Raw genomic sequence first — 19,054 nt, 5'->3', positions numbered from 1 at the left:
TAAAATAAATGTTATTTTAAGTTTGTACCGCTTCTGTAAACCACAACTGTATACTATATACAAAGAATGGCCAGGAAAAAATGGGACATATTTTCTTCCAGGCATGGTGTACTAATATATTTTAAAATTATAATGATTTTCTGCTGTAAGATTTTCCTAAATGTACATGTTTACTGATTGAGAGAACTATGTTTTATACACTGTGCAAATACTAACATCATAAGCATGCTTCCCTTAGTCACTGGCCACCTCCACCCATGAATAATTTTCCTCCCTCCCCTACCTACATACAGAAGAAACACCCTTAATAACCAATCGCACGCTGACACAGACAGATGGTTATTGAGCTTGCACAGTTCTACAAACCAGTCGCACAGGATACATACTTGGAGAGCACACTTATGCACATACATTTTGTAGCGATACTTTTTTGCATCTGCCAAAATGTGCCTCATAGTTCTCCTGCTCCTTAGCATCATTGGTGAGTGAATTTATTATTAATGTTAAGTTGTTAAGCAGTATCAAGTGTAAATATTCTTTTCAGGGACCTTATACTTGGGATGGAGGCAGACTGTGAGCAAATTGGTGTCAGATCAAAGGGTTATTTGCTTGACTAATTGGCTGATTAATTTTGTATTACATGTGTTTGCGTGGAACCGAACATTCACACATGGAAGGAAAACCTTTAAGGTCTAAGTTACGTACCTGTTCTTACACACTGCTAAGATTGGCATCTTACCTTATATTGTACCTTATAGTGGAACCCAGTGAAAACCTGAAAAGTGATCCTGAATTCAGTTTTAGTCTCATATGACGCATGCAATATTGTATCTTTTTTTTTTTTTTACTTGAATTTTTAGCACCTGTGTGGTTAAGTTAGATGCATGGACTAACATATGTTGATCTGAATTTGAAAAAAAAAAATTGCAATTTGTTCGTTGTGTGAAATCCAGCAGTAAGTGACCTTGTTGCAGGTCTAATCAAATAAACTTTAAGGCTTTTCCACAGATATGGAATGATTTTCATCCAAAAAAACAATACTTCCTTGAGACCATACCCATTGATTTTCCCAAAGCTGTCCTTCATCCATCCATATTATGATTTACTGCAGTTCATCTTTATAAAATCCCACATGAATTAAAACATAAACTCAGTTTAAAAAGGACGGCCAAGCTAAAACTGAAATTCAGAACAGGACATACACATGTTATGCAAATAATTTCTGTCATAATTACCTTCGGTAAGCGGCTTAAAATATTTGAACAAACATGTGGAAAAGCACTTAAACCTGCAAATAAAATGATGGTACATAAATATTAACGCAAGACGTTGGTGTGTCTAAATAGAACTGAAAATGTCTGTAAATAAAAAGTAGGTCAACAAGGATTAAGTTTGTGTAATTATGTTTATTTTTTATAATTATGGCAATGGATATTTTTATAATTGCTGTATCTGTATGGTAATAAATAATATTTTCCTGCTCTTAGCTATCATTCGTCTAATGGATGTAATTTTTTTTCTTCTGTAAAGAAAAAGTAGGTGAACCAGGATTAAGTTTGTGTAATTATGTTTAATTAATATGTGGGAAAATTCACTTATTTCTGGTGAATTAATAATGGCTGTTGTAAAAGAATATTTCACAAATTGTATTATGGCAATGGATATTTTTAGAATTGCTATATCTTTATGGTAATAGATAATATTTTCCTGCTCTTAGCTATCATTCGTCTAATGGGTGTAATTTTTTTTTCTTAGATTCAATTTCCTGCACTCAGTTCCTGGCACCGCTGAACATGGGTGGAGTCATGGGGCAGGTACAACTGGACTCCGCCACCGACATGGCCACGGTCAACATTTCTGGTGCTGGGTCCTGCGGTGCCTTAAACTTTTCCCTCACTGAGTTTCCTGTCATGTACGGCCACTTTGCTGAACCATGCACTGAAGCAAACATCGGCGTTAGTGTTTTCACCTTTACTGCTGATCCCACCTCAACCTCCACTGTCAATATTTCAAGTCTCTTTCAACAACGTTCAAACCTGGATGACCTCTCGCTAACTCTGCAGACCTGTAACAACACTCAAGTATGCACTGCTGTAAGTTCTGGAAAAACAGTCTCAACAAGTCAGGCCAGGTTCAATGGAGAGATTGCCGGTAATGTTTACATCCGACGTAACGTCGGACAGAACAGCGCACGGGTCCTTACAGATCTTGTTACAATCGGTCAAGTCAATGCCTCACAGACCAATACAACACTCTACGGCTCGGTGAGCTCAGCTGCAAGCTGCGATGTTCTCCTTGGCGGTTTAGATACCACCGCTTTGACAGATCTGGGTGTCGTTAACATCGGAACCCCTTTGAAACTCGGAAAGTCTCGCCTGGACTTGACAACCTTCCAGAACAACACTGCCTTTCTCCTCCTCCGCCCAGGATCAACTTTCATCTGTGCTAAAATCTATAATGTGCCCGAGAAACAAGTGAGTGCTCTCGTGGATATGAAAGGGATAAGTGGATACATCAGCTTCCGCCAGGCTTCCCCTTTTGATCGGACAGAGTTGAAGGTCGACCTGAGTAACTTGCGGAACCTGGTTGGTCCGTATCACGTCCACAATTTTCCTGTACCTTCAGGCAGAACATCCTCCTCAAATCTTTGCTCCAATGACAATTTGGGTGGCCACTGGAATCCATTTGGTGTAAACACTAGTTCCCCAACATACCCCACTGGGCCAGGATCAACACACGACATGTATGAAGTGGGTGACCTCAGTGCAAAGCATATGTCCCTTGCAAATATGGCCGATGCAAATAAGACATTTGAAGACTTCAACCTTCCTCTTTTTGGACGGAACAGTATTGTTGGTCGGTCCATTGTGATTCACCTACTAGATGGTGCCAGGTACGTCTGCGCCAGCATCGGATATCCTGGTGAAGTCGTGGTCGGTAGAGCCAGGTTTCAGAGCTCTGTCGTTGGTGACATGGTGTTCACCCAGCTGAAGAACAATCCTCTATCTGACGTATCCGTTTTTGTGGTTCTGTCTTACGGAAACACCGCAATGGCTTCAACCAGAAACCACAACTGGCATATCCACACTTACCCCATCAGCTCAGAGAGGGACGATGACGAGATGCGCTGCAGCACAACAGGAGGTCATTGGAACCCTTTCAATGTCGACACGGAAGACATCAGCTATGATCTCCACTGTGGCCCATATACCCCGATAGCCTGTGAAGTGGGAGATTATTCCAGTAAACACAGTGTCCTCAACCTCAGCGCCACAGTTGGGGGAGTGGAATCCAAAAGTTTCTTCACCGATGTCACTTCCTGGTTGCCGGGGTCAGGCGCTATTGGTCGATCTGTGGTCATACATCAGGCAGAAGGAGGAGGCCCAAGGATTGCTTGTGCAAATATCACCATGGTGCGTGTCCCCAAAGCAAGCCTAGGACCTTGGTTTGGTTCTGGCATGACAACCGGAAATATCCATTTTTACCAGTGGATCCCAAACGGCCCCACACGTGTAAACGTGTCCTTGTTCAACCTGAATGCCATGGCTGGTGGTTATCATGTTCACATTTTGCCCGTCAATCCAAACGATACAAACCCATGCTCAAATGCAAACATTATGGGACACTACAACCCGCTGTCCGTCAACATATCACTGTCCCCCATGCCTGGAACTGGCACAGTTGACCAATATGAGATCGGTGATATCAGTGGGAAATTTGGATTGCTGACAGGCCTAACGGAATCTGAGGAGGTCTACATAGACAGTAACCTACCATTAACTGGACCTCACAGCATCGTTGGAAGATCTGTGGTGATCCACTACACCAATGGATCCAGGTGAGAGCACATGAAAGGACATGTTTAGTCTTCTGTACAGTATTGTATTGCATAGGCATGCATGGTTTAGTACCTCCAGAAACAGGATAGAAAAAAAACAAACAACTGACCTCCTTTTGGAGGAGAGTGTGGAATGTTATCTGTGCTGTTGTTTGCTATCCATTGAAAGTGACTCAACAATCGTTCCATGTGCAAACAACCTGTAGTTTCGTGTTCATTTATTTGTATGTCAATGCACACTTTTACAGGATGCAGTGTGCGACCATCTCTGCTGACCGAAATACAGATGGCGAATGGGTCAATGCCACGGCTGTTTTTAGTGGTTCTTTGAGCGGGACAGTTAAGCTGGTAAGCATGCCAAGTTTTCACAAATGAATATTGAGTATTTATGTTGTAATGGTAAGATAGATATTTGATTATTACTAAAGTTGCATGAGGGACGTTCAAGAAGCCGAGTGTTAATGTGAGTTAAAAGTAGCATTCATCAGAACCTATGGACTAAGAACTGGAATAGATTGAGTAAGGAACTCAATTGAGCCAATTCAAGAAACAATACAAGCAGTTGATGTTTGCTAAATACAAGGATGAAGAGTCTTGAACCAGTCATGATGTGCTATATATATCACTATATTGATACTTACTATGGCACACATATCGGTACGAGGTGCATTATTAAAAAAAAACAAAAAAAAAACCTTAAACTGTATTATGGAAAGCAGGAAGTGAACAAATGTAACAGTTACTGATTGTAAAAGTACCAGATGGAGGGGTAGGATTTAATAAGCTTTGCTTCTTCCTACTCCTTTTGGACATGTGGAACTGTGAACTGATTATGGGATGCACTCAATTGTAATCTGATGCATGTTGAAATGAAATAAAACCATTACCATTACCATAAGGACTGAAACTTAACAAGACAACATCTGCGTTAGCCCTCCACCAGGGCCCCCATGCTGAGCTCTGTGACATCCATCAAAAGTTGTTATCAAATGAGGAGCTAGGAGATAAAGAACATGCTTTGTTTTTACTTTTTTTTTAAGTCTGCCTAAAGAGCGCAACATGCAGGATAACCCATTATTATGTAAGATATGTCTTATAGTATATGCCCAGATCCATTATGCACCTTTGGTTGGTCTTTCAGGTCCAGCAAATGTTTCCTGATGGAAGTAGCAGTGATACTACACTTCTGGTGAACCTGCAATCTTTGGCAAGAACCAATGTAAGCATGACATACCGACTGCGTACTGACTTCTACAGTATGTCTGTTCTTGTAACAATATCATTTTTTTTTGTTCATTTTGCTGTCTTTGTGTATGCTTTGAAAACATTGAGAGTGATAGATCCAAAGAGTAAGGTTTGAAAAGTAAGCACTGCAATTTCTATGAACGCAATCATCTGTCAAGATTCAAGATGTTTGTCATGTGTACAGTCAAAACAGAGTACTAACAAATACAATAAAACACGGTTGGTCTAGGCCATGTATATCACAAAACAGTACAGCAGTTGAAGTTTAGCCATTGCCAAAAAAAGAATAGTGCAAATATACTGTAAAAGCATGTATGCATTTAATTCAATTACTACAAGTTTCAGGTTTATTGCACAGTTTTAGCCGGACTGAAGAAATATTGCACAGTGTGGTTCACAGCTTATACATTCTCCGTCCAAAAGTCAGATTGCTGTTTTTAGTCATTGTTGTAGCTGCGACATGGAAGAGTGAACATGCACATGACTTTTACTGTAAATGTTCAGTCTGGCACAAGCAGGTACTTAATGAAACAAAAATGGCAGACCACGTAACTGTTACTGTATTCTTGTAACACCTCTCCAACTAAGTCAACACTTACTAAATCAAGTACCCAGCAGTCACAAACGAATGATTGAACACTCCAGGATTCTCCAGGGTTTTGTTGAATTGGTTCCCCAGCAATGTGTCGCAGGCCGCATTTTGAACACCCGTGCATTGCTTACAAACTTGGATTTCTTTGAAATGAGAACATAAACTGAACAAGTCAAGGAGTTTATTAACAAAGGCAAGCAATGTATTGAATTACACTATCGAGTTCTACGACTATGCGACATGGCGGCGATCAGATGTCAGACAATGATGTGCAACGTGATCAGGAAATAAGATAAGGTGCGCTAGAAATGAAAGAATTATGGAGCTGCAGCTGTGAATGTGAATGAGTGTAGATAGACTAAAATGTAGCTATTTTTTTTCTCATGGATTTGCGTGATTAAAAAGATATCAGAAGTCAGAGTAAGCGAATGATGACTGGATTGACTTATTTGTATCTTCCATCTCAAAAACAGATTTTTTTGCAAACAAAAATTGTGCATTTAGTCATCTGGCAGCCCAAGCAAACCTATCCAATCTACTTTATTTATATAGCACATTTTATAAACACTATTTCCAAACTGCGGCACAAACTAGTCACTGGGGCCTGCCACATCTTTTTCATATTTTTATTTATTTTTTTTTTACAAAAAGTGAGTAATTTAGACCACTTTTTTCTTGCTTTTGAAATCTGTTACAATTATCTGTCAATTTAAGATGCTAGTTACATAGCCATGTTTACATTACCCACAATATGTTTTGAAATATTGTTTATCATCTTCTAACAAGTGCAAATATGAGAAAATGTTTTTAATGCTTATGAAAGATTATGCATTTTAATGTAATTCTAAGCACGTAAGTTAAGACCAAAACAGTAGTCTGTACTTTAAACTGAAGAAACGAATCAATAATCGGTTTTCATTAAGCGTTTGGGGGACGGTGGAAATCTTGGGGCCCCCACCAATTGCCTGTATTTGCTTAATAGTATGTCTGTTTGTAATCTGGAAAAAATCATTTCATGTAATCTGTTTTTCTGCATTTTTCTCTGCAGCTCACCGAAGCATCGCTGTTCATAGCCAACTACCAGTGTACTGATTACCAGGGAACCTTTAACCCTTACAACATGACATCAATGGTGAGACAAAAAGGCTTGGGCAATGTTTTTTTTTTTATGAGAACTGGTTAATTATTACTATCTCAGTACAGTACAGTACTCGTACAGTAATGTTACTACTACCTGATAAGTTTTACTAGCATTATTTGTGGAAAAACAAATTTTTTAATGTATTTACATTTTTTCAAAAGGTATTCTCTAATCAATGTTTGATTTTTTTTACATTTTTACAGAATCCCAGCTGTTCTCTCGACTACCCTCTGAGCTGTGTAGTGGGGGAGGTATCAGCAAGACACGGCCCAGTCAGCCTGACTCAGGAACAACTCTACACTGACAGCATCATTGAGCTTTCTGGGGATAGCACAGGTGACAACACACTCCTTGCAGTTCCTGGATTAAAAAAAAACTTGTTTATTACGCTTGGTGACATGATAAATGTCAGACCAAAGTACAGTTTAAACAAGGCATATTTTCTCAATGCTTTGACTTCAAATAAGACGATAGTGTGAATACTATGAGTAATAACCCGGAAAAGTGGTTCTCATTTTATGCCTTTCAGTGTTACAGCATTTTGTGGTTACAATGTCAGTCCCATAAATTAGTACCGTACAATAGAAAAAAACTTTGTTATGGCGGAAGAATATATAAGTGGTCACAACTATGCTCACTTTTCAAGTTTAAGCTCCGTTATGTCTCCCAAGTGTGATGCAGACTTGAGGTGGAAGCACGTAAAAAAAAAAAGGAAAGCTGAAAAGTAACACCTTAAAACGCTCATTGGAGAAGAGGAGACATTATCGTTGATTGCATGCCTGGTCCAAGCCGCTCAAACACTGCAACCATCATCAAGAATGTTCAAGGGGATCTTTTATGTTAATTTTTCGACCCTTTGTATTGAGTTGTGGTCTCCTATAGAGCAGCTACAGCAATGGTCTGTTTTAATTTATTCCACATACGGCCCTTGTGATTGGTCACACGACCCAAAGTGCTTCATAACTACGAACCATATAAGGAAATCCACCTCTCTGTGACATCACAAAGGAACGGTTTTACCACGCCTTTTCAATCTGAGTGTTTTGAGCTATGCCAAACTTCTTTCAGAGCTCACTTCCAAATGCGTATACCTCATTATCTGATACTTTGGCATTGTTTAATACAACAATACAACATTGTAACTACATTTATAGGTCAGAAAAGTGGAAAAAGCACAACAGATCTTATTCTTCTGTATTGTCAAACATACACCCGATCTATGAGTTATTATGAATAATAACTACAGTATCAGCACAAAGAATTAAAATGGTATCTTTTGAACATGTGAAAGGATCTTCTACTATGAAATCACTGACAGTGACGCATAAACTACATGGTTGTACATACGTTTATAAAATTCCTCTTGCTGATACAACAGAGACATATCACACTCTCAGAAAGGGGCAAATTGTGCAATTCAGCAACCAAAACTTATGTTTGTTTCTTTTGGCTTTTTCCTGATTACGGAGTCACCACAGCAGATCTTTTTTGATCCGCATAGTGATTTTCTGGAGCCCTTTACATCCTGGATGCCCTTCCTGATAAATACCGATGATGCTTACAAGTGCAGATTCGAATGCAGGGCATCCGCTCCAAAGTCCAGAACATTAACCACTACACCACAGCAGATCTTTTTGATCCGCACACTGATTTCAACCAAAACATATGCGTTTCAATAATATATGGCGTTTGTGTTGCTTGTGGTCATAGTGGTCCACAGATCTGTGGTCCTGAAGGATGGTGATGACATCATCGGATGTGCTGACATCCTCCCAGTATCTCCCTCGGCAACCCAGACCTTTCCCACAGTGGCAAATTTCAACAGGTGAGTGTATAAATATCATATATGAATATCATATTATAGGTCTTCTTAAAGGGAAACGATTATGCTCATGTTTCAACCCTTTGTATTGAGTTGTGCTCTATAGAGCAGCTACACACAATAACCCTCACAGAAAACTTTTTAGATTTTTCCAGAATCTGTACTTATTCTAGCTGTATTTCCTTTGATTTGTGCTTCCTTGCTTCCTGCCAAAAAGGTCTGTTTAAATTTATTCCACCCACACTCTGCTGTGACTAATGATATAACTATGAACCATATAGGTGATAAAGCATAATAGGTCCTCTTTAATTCCAGTTTCTATTTAGTATCAGAACGTGATTACTATTTGTGATTATCTGTTATCATTGTAACAGCAGTTGATGTTTGCTAAATACAAGGATGAAGAGTCTTGAACCAGTCATGATGTGCTATATATATCACTATATTGAGACTTACTATGGTACACATTATGGCATTGGATGCTCATATCACCTCGTACTTCGGTATGAGGTGCATTATTAAAAAAAAACAAAAAACTGTATTATGGAAAGCAGGAAGTGAACAAATGTAACAGTTACTGATTGTAAAAGTACCAGATGGAGGAGTAGGATTTAATAAGCTTTGCTTCTTCCTACTCCTTTTGGACATGTGGAACTGGGAACTGATTATGGGATGCACTCAATTGTAATCTGATGCATGTTCAAATGAAATAAAACCATTACCATTACCATTACCATTACCATTACCATTACCATTACCATTACCATTACCATTACCATTACCATTACCATTACCATTACCATTACCATTATTATGGTTTGTCTCAACTAAGGAGAAACACCCCCTAATAACTAATCAGGAACAGTTAAGTATATTTCCCTTATGAAAGCAAATTTTGAATTATAGGTAGATGGTCGACCAATCATTGAGTTTGCCATTTCTCTTTAAGCTCACGGAAGATTTTTTTTATTTTTAACTGAAGGATTTTAAGTTGTCAGCTGTTTCGTTAATGTAGTGCTCATCATAAACAAGAAATAATCACAGGAATTGCAATTAATTAAATATCAATAACTTGCTGGTAAACAAGGTGATAATGTCCTTTTTTTACCCCCCAGCTATGAGTTCCGGATGCGGGTTGCTGCTGCCCTGCAGGTAGCAACAGCAAGAGTGACTCTCCTTGGCCGTAGTCCCATATCTATAAATAATGGAACATGCCAACAAGTGACCTTTATGATATCAGGTAAGCAATAAACAATAAAACAATATTTAAATACAGACAATAACCAGTATAATAACCACAATAACCAATGACCAGTCCAGGGTGTAAACCGCCTCTTGCCCAAAGACAGCTGGGATAGGCTCCATTATACTTGCGATCCTAATCAGGATCAGCGGCATAGAAAACTGATGGATGAATGGAACATGCAAATGGACGTACAAATGGAAATACAAGTGGTAGAATGAACTGGGTTTCACACAATACAGTGTAATACAAACCACAGAAATAACCTTAAATAAGAAATAACCTTAATAAACCTTTAATCCCTCAGAAATCCTCATCTTGGAAGGCCTTTCTTTAGTAAAATGTTTTCAGTTGCCAGTTGAATTGTGATTCTCAAGTATGGACAGCGTATGTGCAACTGAGCATTGTCTTTCTATTGAAGGGGATGTTAGTGCAGATCTTCTGAGCTCTGTCAGAAACAGTGAGCTGATGGGAATGTTCAGAGAGTCGGAAATCTGCCTCCCAGGTGAGTGTGCTATGTATTATGATCCTGTAATGTGAATATTTGAGTGAATAATGCATTCATGAGATTTCACACGATGCGTTAACAACATTCATGTTTAGCGGATCAACACATGGAATGACGATAAAAATGATCAATGATAGTGATGTAAAACATTCTGCATTTCTAGGACAAGAGCTTGCGATCATGCAACATGAAAATGTGACAATATTTTTTCGTTTAAGAGAAAAGCCGTCTCGCGAGAACATGGCAGCTAGGAGCAGACCGTGAGCTATGGAATGATACTACTTGCATGATAATAAACCTCATATAGAAGTGGCAGTGGATGGGAACCACACATTAAAGGGATGGATCGAATTTCTTGACTTGTTGTATGACATCCCGATCAATAGTGACCATTTGTTTATTTGGTCAGCTTTTGAGGTTGAACGTAGTTCCGGTTAGTTGCGTGGCCCATTTAAGTCAAGAGTTTGATTTCTCAAAACAACATGTGTTGAAAAGTGTCATACATCTGCATCACAAAATCGTTTCCCCAAAAAGTCAAACCTCTCAATCGCTTGGCGTTACTTTCTCAGTACACACTGTAGGTGCAAGTTTAATTCTATTTTACTACATGTGTGTAACAAAACAAATCACCCCTTGTACACATGGGTACTTCAGGAAATTTCAAATTATTTAATTAATAACTAACAAATAGGTCTATTAATATTTCAAAATGATTTTCCCAGATTCCTGCACTCAGTTCCTGGCACCGCTGAACATGGGTGGAGTCAAGGGAGAAGTACAATTGGACTCCACCAATGGGATGGCAACTATCAGCATTTCTGGTGCTGGATCCTGCGGTGCCTTAAACTTTTCCCTCAATGAGTTTCCTGTCATGTACGGCCACTTTGCTGAACCATGCACTGAAGCAAACATCGGCGTTAGTGTTTTCACCTTTACTGCTGATCCCACCTCAACCTCCACTGTCAATATTTCAAGTCTCTTTCAACAACGTTCAAACCTGGATGACCTCTCGCTGACTCTGCAGACCTGTAACAACACTCAAGTATGCACTGTTGTAAGTTCTGGAAAAACAGTCTCAACAAGTCAGGCCAGGTTCAATGGAGAGATTGCCGGTAATGTTTACATCCGACGTAACGTCGGACAGAACAGCGCACGGGTCCTTACAGATCTTGTTACAATCGGTCAAGTCAATGCCTCACAGACCAATACAACACTCTACGGCTCGGTGAGCTCAGCTGCAAGCTGCGATGTTCTCCTTGGCAGTTTAGATGCCACCGCTTTGACAGATCTGGGTGTCGTTAACATTGGAACCCCTTTGAAACTCGGAAAGTCTCGTCTGGACTTGACAACCTTCCAGAACAACACTGCCTTTCTCCTCCTCCGCCCAGGATCAACTTTCATCTGTGCTAAAATCTATAATGTGCCCGAGAAACAAGTGAGTGCTCTCGTGGATATGAAAGGGATAAGTGGATACATCAGCTTCCGCCAGGCTTCCCCTTTTGATCGGACAGAGTTGAAGGTCGACCTGAGTAACTTGCGGAACCTGGTTGGTCCGTATCACGTCCACAATTTTCCTGTACCTTCAGGCAGAACATCCTCCTCAAATCTTTGCTCCAATGACAATTTGGGTGGCCACTGGAATCCATTTGGTGTAAACACTAGTTCCCCAACATACCCCACTGGGCCAGGATCGACACACGACATGTATGAAGTGGGTGACCTCAGTGCAAAGCATATGTCCCTTGCAAATATGGCCGATGCAAATATGACATTTGAAGACTTCAACCTTCCTCTTTTTGGACGGAACAGTATTGTTGGTCGGTCCATTGTGATTCACCTACTAGATGGTGCCAGGTACGTCTGCGCCAGCATCGGATATCCTGGTGAAGTCGTGGTCGGTAGAGCCAGGTTTCAGAGCTCTGTGGTTGGTGACATGGTGTTCACCCAGCTGAAGAACAATCCTCTATCTGACGTATCCGTTTTTGTGGTTCTGTCTTACGGAAACACCGCAATGGCTTCAACCAGAAACCACAACTGGCATATCCACACTTACCCCATCAGCTCAGAGAGGGACGATGACGAGATGCGCTGCAGCACAACAGGAGGTCATTGGAACCCTTTCAATGTCGACACGGAAGACATCAGCTATGATCTCCACTGTGGCCCATATACCCCGATAGCCTGTGAAGTGGGAGATTATTCCAGTAAACACAGTGTCCTCAACCTCAGCGCCACAGTTGGGGGAGTGGAATCCAAAAGTTTCTTCACCGATGTCACTTCCTGGTTGCCGGGGTCAGGCGCTATTGGTCGATCTGTGGTCATACATCAGGCAGAAGGAGGAGGCCCAAGGATCGCTTGTGCAAATATCACCACGGTGCGTGTCCCCAAAGCAAGCCTAGGACCTTGGTTTGGTTCTGGCATGACAACCGGAAATATCCATTTTTACCAGTGGATCCCAAACGGCCCCACACGTGTAAACGTGTCCTTGTTCAACCTGAATGCCATGGCTGGTGGTTATCATGTTCACATTTTGCCCGTCAATCCAAACGATACAAACCCATGCTCAAATGCAAACATTATGGGACACTACAACCCGCTGTCCGTCAACATATTACTGTCCCCCATGCCTGGAACTGGCACAGTTGACCAATATGAGATCGGTGATATCAGTGGGAAATTTGGATTGCTGACAGGCCTAACGGAATCTGAGGAGATCTACATAGACAGTAACCTACCATTAACTGGACCTCACAGCATTGTTGGAAGATCCGTGGTGATCCACTACACCAATGGATCCAGGTGAGAACATGTGCCTTAGTGTTTTTGGTAATGTTTAGAGGTGTGTATTAATAAAAGTGTAAAAAAAAACAATGAATAAAAGTGGGGTAAAAGTAGTGTAGGCATGTACCTGGAGAAACCTTCTGGGACAAAGAAAGATCTGTCATCCTTTTGTCGGTGGTGTAGAATGTCATGTGCTGTGTGGCTACTTGTGTTTTTTATGTTCTCTATTCATTGAGAGTGACTCAACAACTTTTCTTTGTGAAAACTCCTTTTTACAGGATGCAATGTGCTACCATCTCTGCTGACAGAAATACAGACGGCGAATGGGTCAATGCCATGGCTGTTTTTAGTGGTTCTTTGAATGGGACCGTTAAGCTGGTAAGCAAGCTAATTATTCAATATTATTTTGTCCAACTGGTTTATTAAACCACTTTTATTCCCAATGAAGTACATACCCAGTTTGGTTAAAAACTAGGTCTGTCCGATAAAAATCACAGAAATGAGCTGAGCTGCCACAAAAACATGACAGTGTATTTGGACAGATAGTGAATTACAAGAAATACAGGAAGCTGGGTGACGCTCATTAGCTTAACTTAGCATCCGTATATCGGTGGGAAGAACCTACGGACCCGACCAACTACCAAGCTGACCAAGACAACAGCTGTGTCTGTCAGCCATCCTCTAGAGCCCCCATGCTGAGCTCTGTAACATCTATGAAAAGGAGTATTTAGGTAGAAGACAATGTTGTTGTTGTTTTTTTTTTTTTTTTTGAATCCGCCTGGCTCAAAGCACAAAATCAGGACAACATCACCCAAATCCATTTTCCATCTCCGTTTGGGTCTTCCAGGTTCAGCAAATGTTTCCCGATGGAAGCAGCAGTGACACTACCCTGCTGGTGAACCTTCAATCCTTGGCAAGAATCAACGTAAGAACTGCATATATTTATTTTTTCTGAAAACTGACACATTTTAGAGCAAGTTTCAAAGAGGAAGGTTTGAAAATAAAACATCATCATTTACACTATTATTAATGTAACCTCATGTTGTTGAACTATTTACACTACTACAGCAGCGGCCCACCGAGCGTTTGAATTCGGACGGCCAGTTGCTTTCAACTTTTAACATACAAACTGGTAACATGACTTGCAAGTCGGATGTCTTATTTAGTAAAAAAAAAAAAAAAACTGGAAAATTAAATTACATAGTTTGATCTGGTCTGATGTTTAAAGTGCTCCTGAGAAAAGGTGACATGAGAACATCCAACACTTTGACAGATAAAATTAAACAAATAATTCAAAGAAAATTATAAGCATTAAATAGTGAGTGTGTTAAATATATGTTCTGGCCCCCCGTGGACAATTTTGTTAACTCAATGCGGCCCACGAGTCAAAATATTTGGCCACCCCTGATACGTATAAACAATTGCTGACTGACACACGATTCTATCTGAGTACTCTGTGTTTGGAATTCATTCATTCATTTTCTACCGCTTATCCTCACAAGGGGAGTTGCAGGGGTCCTGGAGACTATTTCGTCTTCGGGTGAGAGGCGGGGTACACCCTGGACTGGTCGCCAGCCAATCACAGGGCACATATAGACAAACAACCATTCACACTCACATTCATATCTATGGATGATTTGGCGTCACCAATTAAGCTAGCATGTTTTTGGAATGTGGGAGGAAACACACACATGCACAGGGAGAATATGCAAACTTCACACAGGTGGAATTGAACTCGGGTCTCCTAGTTGTGTGGTCTGCACGCTAACCACTTGCCCACTATTCTTTTTATTTGCAGCTCACAGAAGCATCACTGTTCATATCCACTAACCTCATCGGCACCATCAACAACAGCCAGTGTTCTGATTACCAAGGGACCTTTAATCCTTACAACATGACATCACAGGTGAGCCGAAACAACTTACATGAGAATCGCCAATCAGCAGAAAATTATACAATAATCTTTGACAGCATGAATTGTGATTCAAAACTACATTTCATCTTTTTACATTTATTCTCTTTTCAGAATTCCAGCTGTTCTCTCGACTACCCTCTGAGCTGTGTAGTGGGGGAGGTATCAGCAAGACACGGCCCAGTCAGCTTGACTCAGGAACAACTCTACACTGACAGCATCATTGAGCTTTCTGGGGATAGCACAGGTGACAACACTGTCCTTGCGTTGATTATATAAAACGCCTATTTGTGTTTCATTACTGTAAATGGTTGTGTGAAAACAGAAGAACCGAAACTAAGCATTGAGTACTTGGATGCCAGACCCAAGTGTACTTTAAACAAGGCATACTTCCTTCATGCTTTAGCCAGAAATGAGACAATAGAGGGACTAACACGGGTATTAACTAGCTGTTCAACCGGAAAGATTCCATTACAGTTTCTGTAGACGGTGTTTATGTATTTTGAGTATACAATCTGTGAGGAGTCATCGTATGTCTATTTTGTTGTTTTTGTGCACCAAGTAAGAAAGTGGTTCTTGGTGTTTACACAATCTTAGGTATTTATGACCTTAATAAAGTTTATAAAAAGTCAGGGTGACTTTTACACACAAATTCAACAACTAAAATATTTTCCTTTCAATAATATATGGTGTTTGTGTTGCTTGTTGTCATAGTGGTCTACAAGTCTGTGGTGCTGAAGGATGGTGATGACATCATCGCATGTGCTGACATCCTCCCAGTATCTCCCTCGGCAACCCAGACCTTTCCCACGGTGGCAAATTACAGCAGGTGAGTGTAGAAATATCCTATTTTAAGTCACAAACATAAAAAAACAAGAAAATTATGATGAACTTGATTGTCTGTGCACATTGTAACAGTATTATTGTATTATTGTATTATGTATTACTATTATTATTATTGCAGGAACACCCCAAACAAATAACAATAAACATTCATTCATTCATTCATTCATTTTCTACCGCTTTTCCTCACGAGGGTCGCGGGGGGTGCTGGAGCCTATCCCAGCTGTCTTCAGGCGAGAGGCGGGGTACACCCTGGACTGGTCGCCAGCCAATCACAGGGCACATATAGACAAACAACCATTCACACTCACATTCATACCTATGGACAATTTGGAGTCACCAATTAGCCTAGCATGTTTTTGGAATGTGGGAGGAAACCGGAGAAAACCCACGCATGCACGGGGAGAACATACAAACTCCACACAGAGATGCATGAGTGGGGAAACGAACCTGGGTCTCCTAGCAGTCCCCTAACCACACTCCACCGTGCATCCAATGGAATTTCATTTAATTAAATATCAGTAACTTGCTTTCAAGTTCAACTTTTCAATGTTCTCTTCCCCCTCCTCCCAGAACTGATTTCAGGACTAGGGTTGCTGATGTTCTGCAGATGGTACCAGCAAGAGTGACAATCCTGGGCCCCAGTCCCACGTCTATAAATGATGGAACATGCCAACAAGTGAAATTCATGGTAGCAGGTATGCATTGAGTCACACCCTCTAATATTTGGTTGGCCTGCCTTGAGCTTTGATTACACACATTTGCTGTGGTATCCTTTCCACAAGCTTTTGCAATGTCACTATATTTATTTATGTCTACAGTTGCATAACAAGTTTTGGTTTTAACTAATGAATGCAGAAATTCATTTAAAACAACAAAAAATACATTAATGTAATGTATCATTTTTATGTCAATATGACTATAAATATAATGTATAAATACATACAGTATACAGTCATCCCTCGTTTATCACTGATAATTGGTTCCAGACCCAACTCTGATAAGTGAATTTCTGTGAAGTATTATTTATATAGTTATCATTTTTCATTCATAAATATATTTATAAACTGAATATTCTTGTATTCAGAACATAGAAAACCTACTTACGACCTAAGTGCAAGGTTTAACACTATTAGAGCCCTATAGACATGTCATAACATCCCTATAGTCATTTCTACACTTTTATTACCCAATATAGTAGTAATACTATAGTCATAGTAATACTTTTGCAGTGGCTAATGCAACATAGCATTTGTATAGAGTCAGAAACTTAGAGTCCGACATTTTTTTAAGTTTTATTGCCAACCTTAACACCAAAATACTGATTTTTTTTTACTAATAATAGGCGGCAGTCAACCACTAAATGGTTAATGAATATAGTTTGAGTCAAACCGTGAATTTCGAAGCGTGATGTTTCTATATGTTTCTAAATCTATAACAAAGAGATACACACTATTTTTCCCTGGCATGTCAACATTTTAATTGTCATTAAGAAGCATGACGAACTTATGTGTTCTTTCTTTTCTCAAAGGGGACGTTAGTCCAGAGCTCCTGATGTCCGTCAGAGACAGTGAGCTGATGGGAATATTCAGAGAGTCAGATATCTGCCTGCCGAGTGAGTGTTTTTTTTTATAATACCATCCTCAGATGTGTAATGTAAATACTTTAGTGAGAACTGTATTCCAGACTCATGCAGTCTTGACTGGTTTTGGTGTTTACATGTACACACATCTACATTTATAAAAGCTAAATAAGGGTAAGATGAAGTGGAAGTACAGTATAATTGCATATTTAATTTACAATGATTAGGTTTGTGGAGTTTTCAGTTTTAATTCTTAAAGTGAATGACATGATTTTTATCTTCACAGGAAGTGCAGGTTTCCTGTTGGGGTCCACAAACATTCTCATCGCCGTGATGTTTGCTGCTGCCTGCCTGCTATCTTGATTATACAACTTAATTATAGTTTAGACATACCGCCATCTCCAACCTCATGTTGTTGATCTGAATGTGTTCATGGAATAGAGTGCGCCACAGGTTAATGTGGTCACCTGACCTTCACAAATGATGTATTAATAACAACAAACTTCACTTTCCATATCATATATCGTTCATGTATTTGCACTATTACGTATTTGGGTGAGATCGGTTACCATTCCAAAACTCTTGTATATATGGATGTACTATATTTGCATGTACATTTGTATGTAAATTTGATTAAATAAATAAATCCAGTGTTTCTAAAGTGTGCACCAGTTATTTTTAATTCATGTTGATTCATAATTGTAAGCCAAAATTATACCTTGAAAAGTGCCGACTTTTCTGACCTATTAATGTAGTTTAGAATGTTGTATTCTTGTGTTTTATTTATTCCACCCATGGCCCGCCTCCGGGCATGCCCACTCGCATGCTGTGATTGGTCACAAGCCCAAAGTGAGTCCTAACTATGAACCATATAAGGAAGTCCGCCCCTCTGTGACATCACAAAGGGGCAGTTTTACCACGCCTTTTGAACCCTAGCGTTTTGAGCCATCCCAAACTTATTTCAGGGCTCAATTCCAAATGCACAAACACGAGAATACAACATTTTAATTACATTTATAGGTCAGAAAAGTGGAAAAAACATAATAGGTCAACTTTAAGAAAAAATAAAACAATCATGTTTTCATTTTCATCTCATTAGAAAAGACTAATTAACTTACCGCTAACTGTGGTAATTTATTTCATTAATTACGTCAAATTTTTTTAGCATAATGCATGCTCATGATGAAACGCTCTCTGTTATGATTTTAATTTTATTCTCGCATGACCACATCAACAGCAATGCAATTCCAACCACAGCTTATAGGTAAATACATGAAATAAGCCACCCCATTACACTTATTTGATATATTACTGTTGTACACCACTGATAAAATACACCAGCAAAAATAAACATTGTTGTGAAATGCATATGGCTCTGACAGTGTCTCCAAAATGGACTCCTCATTGTAGTTTTTATATGGCTTTTACGATATTGAGCATATTTGTGTCCGTGCGTGTACACGCTTATGCTTAATTGGTGCATTAATAACAACTTAGACGTAGCTAAATAGCGAGTTATTATGTTAACATCTTCTTAAAAGATGGTC

General features: G+C 39.7%; 1 protein-coding gene across 1 annotated transcript; it reads left to right on the top strand.

Moving 5' to 3' along the window:
* The first annotated feature begins 343 nt into the window (after nt 1–343).
* On the top strand, nt 344–18,166 carry cusr (Copper-only SOD repeat protein). The gene is made up of 18 exons (XM_058045939.2): nt 344–481; nt 1,756–3,838; nt 4,087–4,186; nt 4,980–5,057; nt 6,724–6,807; nt 7,020–7,152; nt 8,527–8,641; nt 9,754–9,878; nt 10,303–10,386; nt 11,112–13,188; nt 13,449–13,548; nt 14,018–14,095; nt 14,969–15,076; nt 15,197–15,329; nt 15,797–15,911; nt 16,499–16,623; nt 17,457–17,540; nt 17,794–18,166. Exons 1-18 carry the CDS (start codon nt 445–447, stop codon nt 17,868–17,870), a joined length of 5,736 nt encoding a protein of 1,911 aa, XP_057901922.2. The 5' UTR covers nt 344–444; the 3' UTR covers nt 17,871–18,166.
* The last annotated feature ends 888 nt before the right edge of the window (nt 18,167–19,054 follow it).

Source organism: Doryrhamphus excisus, linkage group LG9 (genome assembly GCF_037039965.1).
Source record: "Doryrhamphus excisus strain RoL-2023G ecotype Guam linkage group LG9, RoL_Dexc_Guam_v1.1, whole genome shotgun sequence".
In the NCBI taxonomy this organism is placed as follows: Eukaryota; Metazoa; Chordata; class Actinopteri; order Syngnathiformes; family Syngnathidae; genus Doryrhamphus; species Doryrhamphus excisus.
Note: the sequence above shows the minus strand (reverse complement) of the source record. Positions and strands in the feature narration are given on the sequence as shown.